At 39.7% G+C, this 16,391-nt stretch overlaps 1 protein-coding gene across 1 annotated transcript in view; it reads right to left on the bottom strand.

Moving 5' to 3' along the window:
• Positions 1–779: 779 nt before the first annotated feature.
• unc5b (unc-5 netrin receptor B) overlaps positions 780–16,391 on the bottom strand; it is a 70,021-nt gene continuing 54,409 nt past the window's right edge. Inside the window, exons 8-17 of the mRNA XM_053621329.1 lie at positions 13,674–13,706; positions 9,662–9,847; positions 8,972–9,337; positions 8,750–8,837; positions 6,063–6,231; positions 5,723–5,962; positions 5,455–5,604; positions 3,901–4,065; positions 3,626–3,804; positions 780–2,730 (exon numbers count right to left, since the gene is read on the bottom strand). Of these exons, the coding sequence (XP_053477304.1) occupies positions 2,565–2,730; positions 3,626–3,804; positions 3,901–4,065; positions 5,455–5,604; positions 5,723–5,962; positions 6,063–6,231; positions 8,750–8,837; positions 8,972–9,337; positions 9,662–9,847; positions 13,674–13,706 (1,742 nt within the window). The 3' untranslated portion in view covers positions 780–2,564. The remainder of the gene's footprint in view (positions 2,731–3,625; positions 3,805–3,900; positions 4,066–5,454; positions 5,605–5,722; positions 5,963–6,062; positions 6,232–8,749; positions 8,838–8,971; positions 9,338–9,661; positions 9,848–13,673; positions 13,707–16,391) is intronic.

Below are 16,391 nucleotides of genomic sequence, written 5' to 3' on the forward strand. Positions count from 1 at the left end.
AATTCAGTCATTCGTTCTAAAACATAGAGGGCACATCAACGTATTTGCACTAGGCTATGTTTTCTCATATTTCACTTCTGAAATGATTTTATATGCAGTCATTCATACAATAAATATAAATGGGGTGAGGGGGGGTGGGGGGTGGATATTTACTGAGAAAAGTATAAAGCTACATGCAGTGAAACCAACAGGTGCCACATATGTTATCCATGTATTATAGCTACTTGTATATGTATATATCTATACCTAGCTATATTTAGTCCTGCTTCCATTCTGAGATATGGCAGAAAAAACTCCAACAAAACACATTATTGGAGGTAGGTATTGGCAAATATTTACTGCTAGCATTACTAAGCTTTCTACTGTGCTCGAGACTTTTTGATTTTTTTTTTAAGTTTAACAAATTGTTAGAGCTGTAAATAGACTAGACTAGGACAAAATATCGTTTTTATACTACACTAGTAGTATGAAGTAAAATAAGCACTCATAAATGCTTTTTTCCTTCTCATGTATGCCATAGGAAATGTCTGATAGCACCACTATGCTTCATTCACTGTATTAAACTGGGTAGACTTTGATTGGCAATTTATTACAATTAATAAAATTATTCATTAATAATTTATCTATCATTTTGAATACAATTATGGCTGTGATAGAATCCAAGTTCATTCCAATTTCATTAATTTTAGATGTGCAACTTTCCTTAAAATATTGCAACACAAATCTTAAACGTGTAAAATAAAAAATGGAGAGAGAGAGAGAGAGAGAGAGAGAGAGAGAGAGAGAGAGAGAGAGAGAGAGAGAGAGAGAATAATAATACCAAATGTGAAGTTATGTTCCAACTAATGTGCTGAACTCATTTCCAGCCAAAATGCCAGACTGAACCTTATAATATTAAGGTCACAATATGCTAATGATACAACATCAAAATGGACAAATGGTAAAAGGCCCATGACAGCCATGGCTGTTAGTCTCACACTATAGTAACATTTCCAACCCACAGTCAAAGACAGTGAACGTGACACAATGCAGTCCAAAGAGCAGCCATGCCATTTCCAAAGACACTTAACACAAGGCCTACAATTGGCTGACCTTAAGACTCTGAGCAGTGATTAATGGCTTGAGTTGAACCAAACACAGGATCACAGAATCAGAGCTCACATTTTTCATGTCTGTTTCAATGCCTGAAATGACAGTTTACTCATGACGTATTATACAGCATTTAGAAAACCTTGCCACAAAACATGTAGTCCTTTAAGCACTTTTTAACCACTCCCTGTTTGTGTAACGTAATGTAACAGCAGTCAAGCACAAATGCAGTCGTTCTCCTCAATAACATTACAGCAGCTACAGCAAGAGAGAATGAAACAATAATCCACTAATATGGACAGTAAATTAAAAAGTGCGTTCCCTATAGGAAACTTGTGTGATAGCTCTTCTGCATTTTATTGTATATGATGTGTTGAAGAGTAAATTTCATTAAAAGAAACCAAGATGACTAAAGTAAAAGGGAAATGCAGTTCATAAAAGCTTTCCTCTAGAGATGCACTGATACGTGCCTGAACCAGTGGATTGTTGGATCTGATCCTCTGACGTGTTTTGGCATGAAGGTGAGTGACCTTGACTTGAACACGGCACCATCATGTCTGATATTTTGCATAACTAGGCAACAGCAGCTTGCAGAATTTTGGCTTGTTTCCTGTAAGGATGACTGTACTGAATCAGTACCAGGTATCAGGAGATACGCAATACTTATTGTACTGAAAATGGGAAACGTGCATACCTAATTTCTTGCAACAACAGAAGCGCCCTGTTTCTTTTTGCTAATCATAAACATGTCAACAATTTTGCCAAACAGGTGAAGTGCAGTGTCAGGTTCGCTACAGGCTAGTCTCGGTATGCTGTAAATGAAAATGGTAAAACTAAAAAACTATTGCAGTACTGCTGTTTCTGCGTCTGTGTGTGTGTGTGTGTGTGAGCAGCTTGAGAAAGTGCTTCACTCCACAGTCTGTTTGATGGTGACTTTAAGCCTCCGATAATCACTAAGAAACAAAAGCTCAATCACAACCTTAAGTGATGCTTAATCATGCACTTTCACACTTGGCTTCCAGCATGTAGTCTGAGTGTGTGTATGTGTGTGTGTGTGTGTGTGTGTGTGTGTGTGTGCGCGTGCGTGTGTGCCTGTGTTTAGATGAAAAATTATTCACGTCTGAGCGGGCAAAACGCATCCTTGAACCATGAGCTTGTACACATGATTCATGCAGACAGGCCAAGATTTAAATCTGCTACCTGTTTTAAGATAAAAAAACCCACATGTTTTACATGTTTTCATTCAAATGACATCACATTTTTTTGGTTCATGTCTGTTGTGACTGAGTGTAGTAGTGTGTGTAAGACTGAGAGATCATGGAGCCAGCGCCTTGCAGCTCTGTATCTTCTGTGTGCACACACATGGTGACGAGTCCGGCTGTGTGGTCACATCTTCATGTCCATCCACTGGCATTAATGATTGCTTTATTCATGGTGGCACATTTCTTTCCTTTTTACAGGTTTTGATTACCCAATCAGCAGTCCTCATCTGTCGTCATGACAACTAAGACCTCACTTTTGCCCATCTCTTCCAGAGCAGTCGCCAGGGAGACCAGGTCGGCATCACTGTGGTGACAGGCTTCCCAGAGGTCGAGCAGCACACCTGTGGGGCTTGGCTTTGTGGCAAAGTAGTTCAGGTACCTGTGCAAGAGACACGGAAAGAGCACAACAACACTCAATCACACAGAAAATATTCAAAGAGGGAAAAAACTTCGACCAAACAAACTTCGTTTTTGTTATATCTGTAACTGGTTTATACAGTACATTTTAGTATAAAATAAAGACAAACCCACACTCATATTGAACTAGGAAAAAAAATAATGCACACTGCACTCCTTTTGCTTCAAAAGAAAAAAAAAAAAACATCTTGAATAAAGAAATAATAGGCAATTTATCAAACTATATTACTGTCTCCCACTGCTCTGAGGTCTAAATTATTAACTCTGAATATCAACCATTGTTCCACCTCCATGAGAGAAAGCTGTTCTTTCTCTTAAATAGGCAGTAATCATTTTGGCCACAGGCTCTTGACACATTAAAACTCTAGACTATTAAAAAAAAATTGCAATGTTTTTGAATTATGTCTTTCAAACTTTTTTTGTAAGTGGCTCACATACAGTTTTGCCATCTTCCACTTCTTTTCTAGTTCTAGTTATTAAGTACCCCCCTAGAATCTCCCCATTTAAAACATTGCATCTTTGCATACAGTGTCTTAAGCCAGTAAAATCCTGAATATTATTAAAAGTTATCTATTTCTGGCTTTAAGGAAGCATACACGCTTGTCTTACTATTAACATGTAATTAACATGATTATACATAAATGCCGATGTCTACACCTTAGCCTAACTCTGATTCTAACTTAAGTAACAAAAAGGAAACCTTTTTAAATAAAAGCAGTGGTTTATAAAAACAAAACAAAACAAAAAAACCCAAAACAGTTTTCCTCGGGAGGAAACGACAGATATTTCTTATCCTTGTTGGAACATTTGGTACCATCAAGATAAACACACACACACATTCATGCTAATGCACTCACCTGTCAAAGCCCAGGCTGTGTGCAAGTAGTCTCCAGTCACAGCCGCGGGCACTGGGGGCATCAAGACTGGCACAGATCTTTTGGCGGATGGAGGCCGGCAGGCGGAACGCATAAGGACCCACCTGAGATGACGGCAGGCTAGTTCCTGTTGCAGGCAGCGGTGAATGGGGGGGCAATGTCTGACACACAAGCAGAAACAAGCACACATAAATGTTTTATCGAAATAAGCACTTTGGAGCAATTTAGTTGAGAACCAATTTCCACAGCGTCTGTACCTCCTGGATGTCTGTGTAGAGCTGGAATATCTGTCCCTCCCCTTCCACCTGCCTCACACAGATCTTACAGCTGAGCTGGGACACGGCCAGGCTGCCTCTCTCAAGGCTAAAGGTGCAGTGCAGGGGCCGCTGGCTCCCATTCCAGATGTGGTAGAATGGGATCTCCTGTAATACACACAGCAAAACTGGAGGTAAGCAGGGATTGAAATCAACACAGACCTACCGATGCTGATATTAACACACATACACACCTGTGTTTTACATTGTATATTAACAGTAGTAGACACTTGTAGTATCTCCTTGTGTATACACATTCAACCACCACTTTATGAAATAGCCAGATTAAATTGTAAATTGTGATTTCTATACAGCATCAGAATACCATTCCCCATATATCTATATCCATATAGACCGATGACAAATGGGTGGTATCTCTTCTAGGTGTTCTTATGTTGCTTTTTCCTTTAATTTGTCATCTGTTTCAATAATCTATGGGTTATGTTAACCTTCTTTAGGTTAACCCTGTTATATATATCTGCACAATTAATTAATATTGAATTCAATGTATTTTACATTGTAGTTTACCCTGCCTTGCAAGTTATGAATCACTCATTACAGTACGATTCATTAAATTCAGTAGATACTTAATTATATGCACTTTTACACAAGTAAATTCACCAAAATAATGTTGAGTGTCTTAAAATATTGTCTATATGTCTAAAACAGAATACTCAACACAAGCTTATCCATAAATATAGCAGCCGTAGAAGTTCAAATGTGCACACAACCTTTATGTTCTCAACTTAGCTTGGCCAAATATTTGTGCAAAGAGTGTGTGCAGATTATAAGGAAAACTGGCAAAAAATTCCAGATGCTTCAATAAAAAAGTGGCGGACAGGAGTACAATGTCACAAATAATAAGCTAATATTTTATCATGTTTTGTTGAACCAAAGCTTTTTTATATTTTGTTGGAGCTACAAAACTACTATAATATACCATACTATACTATATATACTATATGTACTATACGATACTATCATATACGATACTATGCTACATATTATATGTATTATATGATACTATATATGCTATACGATACCATATATATATATATATTATACGATACTATACCATATATACACTATATTATACGATACTATACTGTGTATACTATATATACACTATACAATACAATACTATATATACTATACGATACTATATTATATATACTATTATATATACATTACACAATACTATATACTATACGATACTATACTATATATACACTATACTACCCATACTATATGTATTATATGATAGTATACAATATACGATAGTATACTATACGATACTATTATATATATATATATATATATATATATATATATATATATATATATATATATATATATATATATACACACACACACACACACACACACAGTACGATACTATACTATATATACACTATACAATACTATACTATATATACTATACTACACTATATACTAGTGGTGTAGTTGACAAAACAGGTTCCATTCCAAACAACTGACCTGATACTTGGCAAGAAGTTTGCTCCTCCAATGAGAGTGCGGGATGTCATGGACTGACAGTCGCAGGTTGTTGTAACTGTCCTTAAAGAGGAGTGATTTGGGATCCACCAATAATACCCCACCAAGTGTTCGCTCTAATTCTAACACTTCCTGCACGTCAGAAAAATCCGAGATAAAAAGAAAAAATTGAGTAAAGAGAAGAAAAGAGAGCAAATATAAGGTTGTGAGTTGTATGCTTGATTGAATATGAGGGGACGAAGTAGCTAACCTTTAGGGCATATGGCGTGTCTTGTATGCAGTAGACCCTCAGACTGTAATCCAGAGAGAGGCAAGGAGCTCGAGGAGCAAACAGGGCAAGCTGCAGCCTTTTACAAGCAGGCTGAGGAGGAACTGACTGTCCCACCAGACCATAGGTGCCTAAGTGCTCCATCAGAATGTGGCAGCTCTGCTCCTCCAGCTGCATATAACATGGTGAGGACAGACTCTCTTCTCCTACAGTCAGCACCTCCTAGTAGCAGGGAGTTTGAATGGGAATGAGTTATGAAGATTTGCTGTGATAAGGTCTGTGCTAGAAGATGCTTTTTATTGATCTCTGATTTGCTGCTCACCTCCCAGACTCCGTGGTTGCTCTGTGTTTTGAGAGAAAGGCTCCAGCTGGGAGTCTCGAGATGGGCGCAGTGGGGCAGGGTGAGGATGACAGGGCGGCTTAGCAGCATGGCTGAGGGTCCACAGCTCACCACCGGACTCAAGACTGTCTGACCACCCTCCGATGGCAACCTGACAGAAGACGCACATAAGTAAAATGTATTTTCATTACTTATTTTTATGTAATATTGCCCAAAGCAAAAAACACCAAAAACATCTGAAAGAAAAAGAAAAAAAAGCTAACAGGAAGGTTATGGTAACCCAAATAACCACTCCTTACAACTGTGGTGAGTAGAAAGGCATCTCAGAATGCACAACATGTCAAACCTTGAATCAGATGGGCTACAACAGCAGAAGACCAAAATGAATTCCATGTCTGCAAGGATCGGGGTTCTGAGGCTACACGGGGCACAAGCTCACCAAAACTGCACAGTTGGGAAAAAGACCAGGCAATATTTTTCCTATCTTCAACTATCCAGTTTTCAGTGTTCCTGTGTCCACTGTAGCCTCTGATTCCTGTTCTTCACCTACAGGAGTGAAATGATGATCTATTACTTAATAACATACAAAAGTTTCTCTGTAGTTTATAGGGGTGTAAATCGCAAGTTTCATGACAAGACGAACTAATATTGATTGTTTTAGCCATATTTGCAGATATTTGCCGATACCTCAATGACTGCCATGATGCAATTTCGTATTGATCGATTCAGGGGCCTGCGATCAATATTAAATGATCTGTCTATTTCACGTGATCAGAAACATTTCTATTCATTCACAGATGCAACCAAAATATATATTTTGAAAATTTTATTGAGCTTTTTTCCCCACTATAAAATACTACATAATTCAGTGCAAATACGGACGTGTGATTGACTAAAACTTTGACAGATGTGACTGGAATTAGAGTGCCTTAAATAATGGTCCATCCTGGGGCCAGAGTAGGACCCATTTTCAGCCCAGGAGTTTAATGCCCAAGACCAACCCATTTTTTTGTGGTGGAAGAAATTGGCATGTTTCAACAAATCTTATAAAGATGAATAACAAATGACATACTGAGTCATTTGAGTAAGAAATATACTTTTATTGGCAGCTACCTCATACTACGGCATGTGACAACGGTTTGTTTACATCTCCATGGTAACGACCTGGGTACGCGCGCTTGTGTCTCTGTGTGGGTGTGTGTGTGTGTGTGTGAGAGAGAGAGAGAGAGAGAGAGAGAGAGAGAGAGAGAGCATGTGCGCTCTGTGCCAAGTGACGTGAGAAAACGTTCCCTTTTTAATGCATAAGTAACTGATGTACTGCTTTAAATACAAATGTAGTGTAATTAATTACTTTAGTTATCAGTCATGCAATAATGTAACACATGTTTTTTTAATTGTGTACTGAGAGAAAGCAGGAGAGTGGTACGTGTGCCGGCCCAATTTATGAGCGGCCCACCGGGAATTCTCCCAATTAGCCGCTCTGGCTATGGTCCATCTTAAAAATTATACATGTATCGATGTTTACGCATTGCATCGATACATCGGATCGTTGGTTATTTGATCAACACATCGATCCAAATCGATGGATCGTTACACCCCTAATAATGGAATTGTCTTTTGGAAATCTAATTTTTGGAAATCATTAATGTTTTCTACTGACACACTAGTGCTAAAGCCATAAAATGTGCATCACTGACAACTACGAATGCAGTATGGCTAATTCTATGGGTATTTATTCACTGACTTTCAGGCCAGCAAAGTTTATCAATTAATGTTGGTTCAAACAAACTCTGTAGGTGCTAATTCAACAACTTGTTTCAATCAATACCGAGAAAGAAGCCAATTTAGTGTAAATAAAATATAGGACTATGTAGGGTAAACCAACTGTACTCCATGACAAAAAAGTGCAAGACAACTTAAATCAGTGCAATAGGCGCACACACACAGAGACATCACTGACAGGCTCTACAAAGTCAGAGTGCAGATAGCGGGAGATCCTTCTCCAGCAAAGCTCTTTTTGACAAAAGGCCTTAATGAGACACTTCAAAACAAAAAATGTGGATCAGCAGAAAAGTTGGAACAACAACACTAGCTGAGCTGTTTTCATTTCATATTAATCCTGCTTTCACCTCCTGGGGATTGAAGTACTGTCATTTATGCAACAGTGTTTCTGCAGTTAAAACCAGCCTTGTTATCACTGTAATGATTTAGTGAATTAGGCTGTTGGCTGAGGCAACAAGTGAAGGTGCAAATGACAGTTAAACCCAGAACTGTGACAACACACAGTGAGAGAGAGTTATTTAGTTACAGTTACATTTATATAGTGTTTTTCTAGACACTCAAAGCTCTTTACATAGAATTGGGGGAGGGGGGGAATCTCCTCAACCACCACTAGTGTGTAGCATCCACCTGGATGATGCGACGGCAGCCATAGTGCACCAGAACCCCCACCACACACCAGCTATTTATGGAGAGGAGAGAGTGATGTAGCCAATTCAGAGATGGGGATTATTAGGGGGCCATGATAGAGAAGGGCCAATGGGGGAATTTCACCAGGATACCGGGGTATACCACTACTCTTTTACGATAGCGAGAGGAAAGACAATGTGAAAAACATGGCTACAAAAAAGGCTACAAACAGTAAAACTCTGTTCCTGGGGCTGACTTACGTAGTCTTCTCCCATTTGTTGATGATGAGATACATTTCATAGAATTTCCCCTGAGGAATGGTTCCTGGCGGCACCAGTAGGCTCACACCTGAGACCCAGACAGAGAGGGAGATAATTTTATTTGGGTAGGAACGTGAAACTCAAAAGCCATTCTGAAAGTTGAAATCCATATTGAAAAGCCAAAATTAGTGAAACTGATAGTTCAAAGTGACACTCAATTGCCTGTGTTAGGGATGGTGAGGCGCCCGCCGAGGCTGCCTAGTGTGGCACTTGTGCTGTGGCCCGGTTCAGCAGACAGAGTGTGTGTGCGAGGCTCTCGTGCACCGCTGCCCATCGTCTTCAAGGTCATGATGTCTTCATCGGCACATCCCAGGCTGGTGGGCAGCTCCAGCGATGACATGGTAGATGAGTCATACACTTTAATCTTGAGGCTGGGCAGAGCATCTAGCAGGGGTGAGTTGGTCATGGGGATCTTGTGGTGCGAGTCAAGTGTGCTCTGATGCAGGGAGGAGAAGATCGGCCCCCGAAATGTTCCGGCACTAGCAGTGAGGTCGGGGGGAGCTGAGGAGTGCAGCACATGAAGGTTATCTAATAAAGAAGGAAGGCAAACACAGAGAGAACATTTCTCTGAGGACAGAGCAGAAGTAATAGGATTTTCCAGTTATGGCAGGAGCTGCCTGAGAAAAGAAAGCTTTAAGGAGTGCAAGGATTTGAAAGAGTGCTTATACGAAGGCGTGATTAAGTTGAAGAGAGACAAAGCACCAGAGACGGCAGGGGAAATGTGAAGCTGAAGAGAATTAAGAACCTTAGATAAAGCTTAAAAAGAAGCAGTTTATACTTGGGTTGAACTGAAATTGAGATGTAATAAGCTAGAGAGATATGGATAAGTAGAAACAGACAGTGGGGTCTCACCTTGTCTTGGCGGTTTGCCAGGATGGAAGGCAGCAGCAAGGGCAGATGAGGAGTCAGTTATATCTCCGTGGAAATGGCGACAGCTACGGCGGTAAGCCAGGATGCCCACACTGAGCACAAGGATTACACACAACAACAGAGCCCCCACCAGCTTTGCATACATAGCCACTCCTGCCCCTGAATCCACTGAAACACACACACACACACACACACACACACACACACAATTTTAGACTAACAAACTCCATACATCATCAGTATTTCTGTGTTTACATTCATACACATGAGTACATATATAACATAAACTGCATCACGTCACCATTTTTCCTATATGAACAAATGAACTTGCTGAAACAACCTTAGACTTCACGACTGTCTTCATTTTTAAATTTACAATAAACTCACATGGCCTCTCCTGACACCTCACCCGCCCCCAAGGGTGAAAAGAGACAAGAAAAATGAGGATAAAAGAAGGAGGAAAGAAAAGTGTTGGATAACAGTCAAAAAAAGAGAAAGAATCATGAAGCAAGAAATAAGTATGAAACACAAGAGATAGGAGTTGTGTAATTACGAAGAAGAGAAAATCAGACCAAGATGTGGCCTAATCTGCTTATATGTATATGACGAAGACTAATATGTGCAGTACATGACAAATACTTATATGTATATGACAAAGGCTTACACTATATGTCCAAGAGAATGTGGACACCTGACCATCAGAACCAGATGTGCTTTTTGAACCATGGACAAAGACCTATATGTACTGTACACTATATGGCTAAAAGTATGTGGACACTGTTGAACACTCTGCTTTTTTAACAGCCTCCAGATTTTGGAATGTTGCTTGCGGATTTGTGCCCATTCAGCCACAGGAGCATTAGTGAGGTTGGGCACTGATGTCAGGCGAGGAGGCCTGGCAAGCGGTCAGCATTTCAGTTCATCCCAAAGGTATTCAATGAGGTTGAGGTCAGGGCTTTGTGCAGCCCACTTGAATGCTTACAAACCAACATTGGCAAACCATGTCTTCATAGAGCTTGCTTTATGCAAAGGGGCACTGCCATGGTAGAACAGGTTTGGGCTAGGCCCCTTAGTCCTAGTGAAGGGAGATACACTGTAGTCATTGTAGACAATAATGTGCCTCCAACTTTGTGGCAAAAAATATGGAGAAGGCCCACATATGGGGGTCATGGTCAAGCGTCCACATACATTTAGCCATAGAGTGTATGTGACAAAGGCCTATTAAAGGCCTACAAAGGCCATATGTAGAAGACCTATACATATATGACAAAGGATACTGTATATGACAAATGCATATATGTACAGTATCTCACAAAAGTGAGTACACCCCTCACATTTTGTAAATATTTGATTATATCTTTTCATGTGACAACTCTGAAGAAATGACACTTTGCTACAATGTAAAGTAGTGAGTGTACAGCTTGTATAACAGTGTAAATTTGCTGTCCCCTCAAAATAACTCGGCACACAGCCATTAATGTCTAAACCGCTGGCAACAAAAGTGAGTACACCCCTAAGTGAAAATGTCCAAATTGGGCCCAATTAGCCATTTTCCCTCCCCCGGTGTCATGTGACTTGTTAGTGTTACAAGATCTCAGGTATGAATGGGGAGCAGGTGTGTTAAATTTGGTGTCATTGCTCTCACACTCCCTCATACTGGTCACTGGAAGTTCAACATGGCACCTCATGGCAAAGAACTCTCTAAGGATCTGGAAAAAAGAATTGTTGCTCTACATAAAGATGGACTAGGCTATAAGAAGATTGCCAAGACCTTGACACTGAGCAGCAGCACGGTGGCCAAGACCATACAGCGGTTTAACAGGACAGTTTCCACTCAGAACAGGCCTCGCCATGGTCGACCAAAGAAGTTGAGTGCACGTGCTCAGCGTCATATCCAGAGATTGTCTTTGGGAAATAGACGTATGAGTGCTGCCAGCATTGCTGCAGAAGTTGAAGGGGTGGGGGGTCAGCCTGTCAGTGCTCAGACCATACGCCGCACACTGCATCAAATTGGTCTGCATGGCTGTCGTCCCAGAAGGAAGCCTCTTCTAAAGATGATGCACAAGAAAACCCGCCAACAGTTTGCTGAAGACAAGCAGACTAAGGACATGGATTACTGGAACCATGTCCTGTGGTCTGATGAGACCAAGATAAACTTATTTGGTTCAGATGGTGTCAAGAATGTGAGGCGGCAACCAGGTGATTAGTACAAACACGAGTGTGTCTTGCCTACAGTCAACCATGGTGGTGGGAGTGTCATGGTCTGGGGCTGCATGAGTGCTGCCGGCACTGGGGAGTTACAGTTCACTGAGGAAACCATGAATGCCAACATGTACTGTGATGTACTGAAGCAGAGCATGATTCCCTTTCTTCGGAGACTGGGCCACAGGGCAGTATTCCAGCATGATAATGACCCCAAACACACCTCCAAGACGACCACTGCCTTGCTAAAGAAGCTGAGGGTGAAGCTGATGGACTGGCCAAGCATGTCACCAGACCGAAACCCTATTGAGGGTCTGTGGGGCATCCTCAAACGGAAGGTGGAGGAGCACAAGGTCTCTAACATCCACCAGCTCCATGATGTCGTCATGGAGGAGTGGACTCCAGTGGCAACCTTTGAAGCTCAGGTGAACTCCATGCCCAAGCGGGTTAAGGCAGTGCTGGAAAATAATGGTGGCCACAGAAAATATTGACACTTTGGGCCCAATTTGGACATTTTCACTTAGGGGTGTACTCACTTTTGTTGCCAGCGGTTTAGACATTAATGGCTGTGTGTTGAGGTATTTTGAGGGGACAGTAAATTTACACTGTTACACAAGCTGTACACTCACTTCTTTACATTGTAGCAAAGTGTCATTTATTCAGTGTTGTCACATGAAAAGATATAATCAAATATTTACAAAAATGTTAGTGGTGTACTCACTTTTGTGAGATACTGTAGAGGACAAAGACCCATATATAAAATATGTAAAAGCCTATATGTATATGTCAAAATCTGTATGTAGAATATAAATAATAGAATATAAACTATGAGAGAATATGGCACTAGTTGGTAAGAGGGCTCAAATGATGAGACTGTAGTGAATCTGACTTTTGTCGTAGCTTATTACTCTTCACAGAACAGTGATGAATTAAGTGCATTTCTTTTCAGCTTTCCCTGTTATCAGGGTCACAGTGATCTAAATATTAGCATCATTGCAGCCGTAAGCTACAACGCTGTTCACAGAGGGCCAGATATGCACTCATTAACTCCTAGATGACTCCAAGCTGTACTCAAAGCTGGTATATGCATTATATATTATTTTCCAAATACGTACATATTCATTTTTTAATGCATCAGTCTCCACTGAATAGTGATTCAGCCCCCGGTAGTCTGCTGATATTACAAAACCATCTAATTTTGGTCAAATGTTTTTGTAATTTCTTTTTACATCGTCTACAGCAGAAAGAGTTTAATCGTATCATTGCCATTACTCCTTTAGAGTTCATTAGGCAGAGAATTTATTATTCCTAAGAATGGTTAATGAGTTTGTAGTTAATGTTTATTTTCCGGCTAAATCTTACTCAGCCACTAAAATTAGCTTTTTGCTTGTCTTTACACTCTGGACGGGATGGGTGATGGGTGTGGTGCCTTTTACTGTAAAAGCATATCCTAGTTTATCTCTTCCTGCTGTTCCATTTATATGAGCTTATCCATGTTCGAAAGACTGTGAAATTGATATTTTCGACCTTTACAAATCCTGGAATGAATATCATCGTCTGAAGTATTCTCCTTACTACAATTATGCAACATAATTGAGAACACTCTAAGACTACACGCAGAACAAAGTGAAAAAGGACAGATTTAGATTAGACATTAAGAGTGCATGGATGCACATACATGCACACTGATGAGCAATACTGCACAGATACACTCTTGTAGCCCCTCACATAACATATCGACACACATGTAGTGAAAAACTGGATGCACAAACATGTGAAAAGGTGAACTTACGATGGTTTGTATGTTCAACAGAAACTGTTTTATCTGTTTGAAAGAAAACAAAAGAAAATGAACCAAGGAAAAATGGGTCACGCATTCAGAAAAGATGATCTTAATGAAAATGAGACAGCAAACAAAAATGAATGAAATATGCTAAAACATTAAGTAAATAAATCATCAGCGACACATCTAACAGCTGTGTAAGCTGAAATAAAAGTTGAGCATGTGTAAACTGTGAAGGAATCAGTGAGTAAATGAAACAGTGAGTGAGTGTGCGGGCTGCATTATTAATGATGGTGCCTAGGAGCAAATCAAAACCCTCAAGTTGGTGCTCAGACAAACACAGACACACACACACACGCATACACACTGTCTGCATGCATGTAAGACTGCCTCCTCCACTAATCACCGAGTATCAGAATAAATCTGCTTCATTCCCTCAGTGTTCATGTGTTAAGCACCTTGCCTCCTAAAATATCAGCATTTATCCCATTCACCATCTGCGCGCTAACTTGCAGAAGTAAGCATAATCAACTCCAACACAAACACCCACACATGTGCTACTGCTATATCAAAGTAAGAAGATATGCCCTTATAACACCACTGTATTTTCACAAACAGTGCCCATCTATGATAATCTCCAAATCTAAACTAGGCTGAGAACACGACTATGAAATAGCATAGCTGTAAAATTTAATGAACAAATATTTGGTGAATTAAGAGAGGGTAAAATTAATGTGGTGTATTCAAGTAGCATTTTTACATGACCAATAAACTCCCACTGCAGGCGGTGGTGCATGTGTTAGACAGACATAATATAGTGAAATAATGAGCAGAACTACTGAATGTACAGTGATGCCTTTACTGAATATCAGCTCAATATTTCATACTGCAGCCCTGCTGTAGCACTGCACCCTCTGATGTCGATCAAATATCAAGCTTTTCAGTCTCGTTCTAAATGCCAGAGAGGTTTAGGAGTGAAAATCTTATTGGAATTACAAACTTTATGTGTTCACACTCTCACACTGACATTACGTGTTCTCGTGTTTATAAAAATCTGCCAGTCGAGATATTTACACAAAATTTTCACTAAACCAGTGAATGAAATCAATGAAACGTACTATGGAACATATAAAATGTGAGAGTAATGGCCACTATAAAATGAAATGCATCGTAGAGCAGTCGGGGAACTTCGCGTATGGTGTAAAACGGGGTCTGCAAACCTGAGGTACCTGATTGGTACCTGTTCTAGCATTAAAGGAGTTGTACTAAATGTTACTGGAAATGTATTATCTCTCTTCTATGTTTAAATGCCTTAAATGTTTCATTTGATTACCTGTACACATTCTTAGTGTAAATGATATTTGGCTTTCTTGACTAATTGAACATAGTTAGTTGCAATATTGGAGAGCGCGGCTAAAGTTAGTTAATTGGCCAGCATTCAATCAGGTTTTTATTGACTCTGATGAATAAATGCATGTTTTACCTGTGGTGGAGTATTTATTTACCAATTTATTTAATTTGAATCTACTTCTGTTTAGCATTTAAAAGAGCAACACTTGTTTAATCCAAAAAGCAGTCCTATTTTATTTTACTATAAATTATATTCAATATATTTTGATATACTTATATGTATATTTAGTTAAGTGGTTAAATACTGACCCTTCTGATTAGTAATTCCACTCAGTTGAATTACTGATTGGAAAGGTTGGAAACCCTTATTCCTCTCGTATTTAGTTACACTGTACATGTGTATGATATACTATACAAAAATATAAAAGCATATACACTTTTAACATACCATGCGGAAAAGTCTATTTTGTTTTTTTAAAAAAATCATAATATGTGCAATAAAAACAATTTGTTACTTAAAGTTGGTGAAAAATTGGTGTTTTAGATTTTCATATGAGGATTTTAGCCTTGTGGACACAAATAAGCCAGTATATATATTTTTTAAAGTGACAGAAAATGTGTTGTGTAGATATTCTTATATTAATTTTCCAGCTTACCATTTATGGAAGATGGGTGAAATTTTTGTTTGCTGTTGAACGATTCATCCTGCACTCACCTATCATACATTGGGTAATTCGTTTAAATTCGTGGTTGTGAAGCTTCCTGCACCTTAATTCCCCTTTCAAACCATCCGTTGTGAGCTGATAATAAGAATGGAGTTTATTTATTGTGCGACTCCACTCACTACCCATCCAAAATCTTGATCTCATCTCAAACATCAGGTGCTGCACTAACTGTGGTTGTCTCGTGCAGTTATGCAGCTAATTTGTGTATAAGTCACAATGAGGGAGCGAGCATTTAGTTATTGAGGCACGTTAATGTGTTGTGTGTGTGTGTGAATTGTCCAGAAAGCTTGTTTCTCTATATAATTTAATTTTATTGCCTCATGTTAAATGGCTTTTCCTTCTTTTCCCTCTCCCCCGTGGGGAGACTAATGCCCTCACTGCTGCGGGGAGAGGAAAAACACTGCTGCAAGCGGATAACAAACGACCCATGGCATGGTACCAATATGAGACGCGGTGGCTGGAAACCTCTGCTCGACTGAACATGACAAAGTTGAAGTACGCAAATTGGCAGAGTGAAATCCTACACAGCTTTGCCATGCTCCTTCCCTAACTTCCTGTTTCGTAAGGAAAGCCCTACGTGTGAAGCTTTTATATAGCTCTCTGCTTTGGCTCTCCTTCCTTATGTGGCTCAGTGGAAAATCAGTGTGACTCA

The sequence above is a fragment of the Ictalurus furcatus genome, chromosome 3 (assembly GCF_023375685.1).
Source record: "Ictalurus furcatus strain D&B chromosome 3, Billie_1.0, whole genome shotgun sequence".
In the NCBI taxonomy this organism is placed as follows: Eukaryota; Metazoa; Chordata; class Actinopteri; order Siluriformes; family Ictaluridae; genus Ictalurus; species Ictalurus furcatus.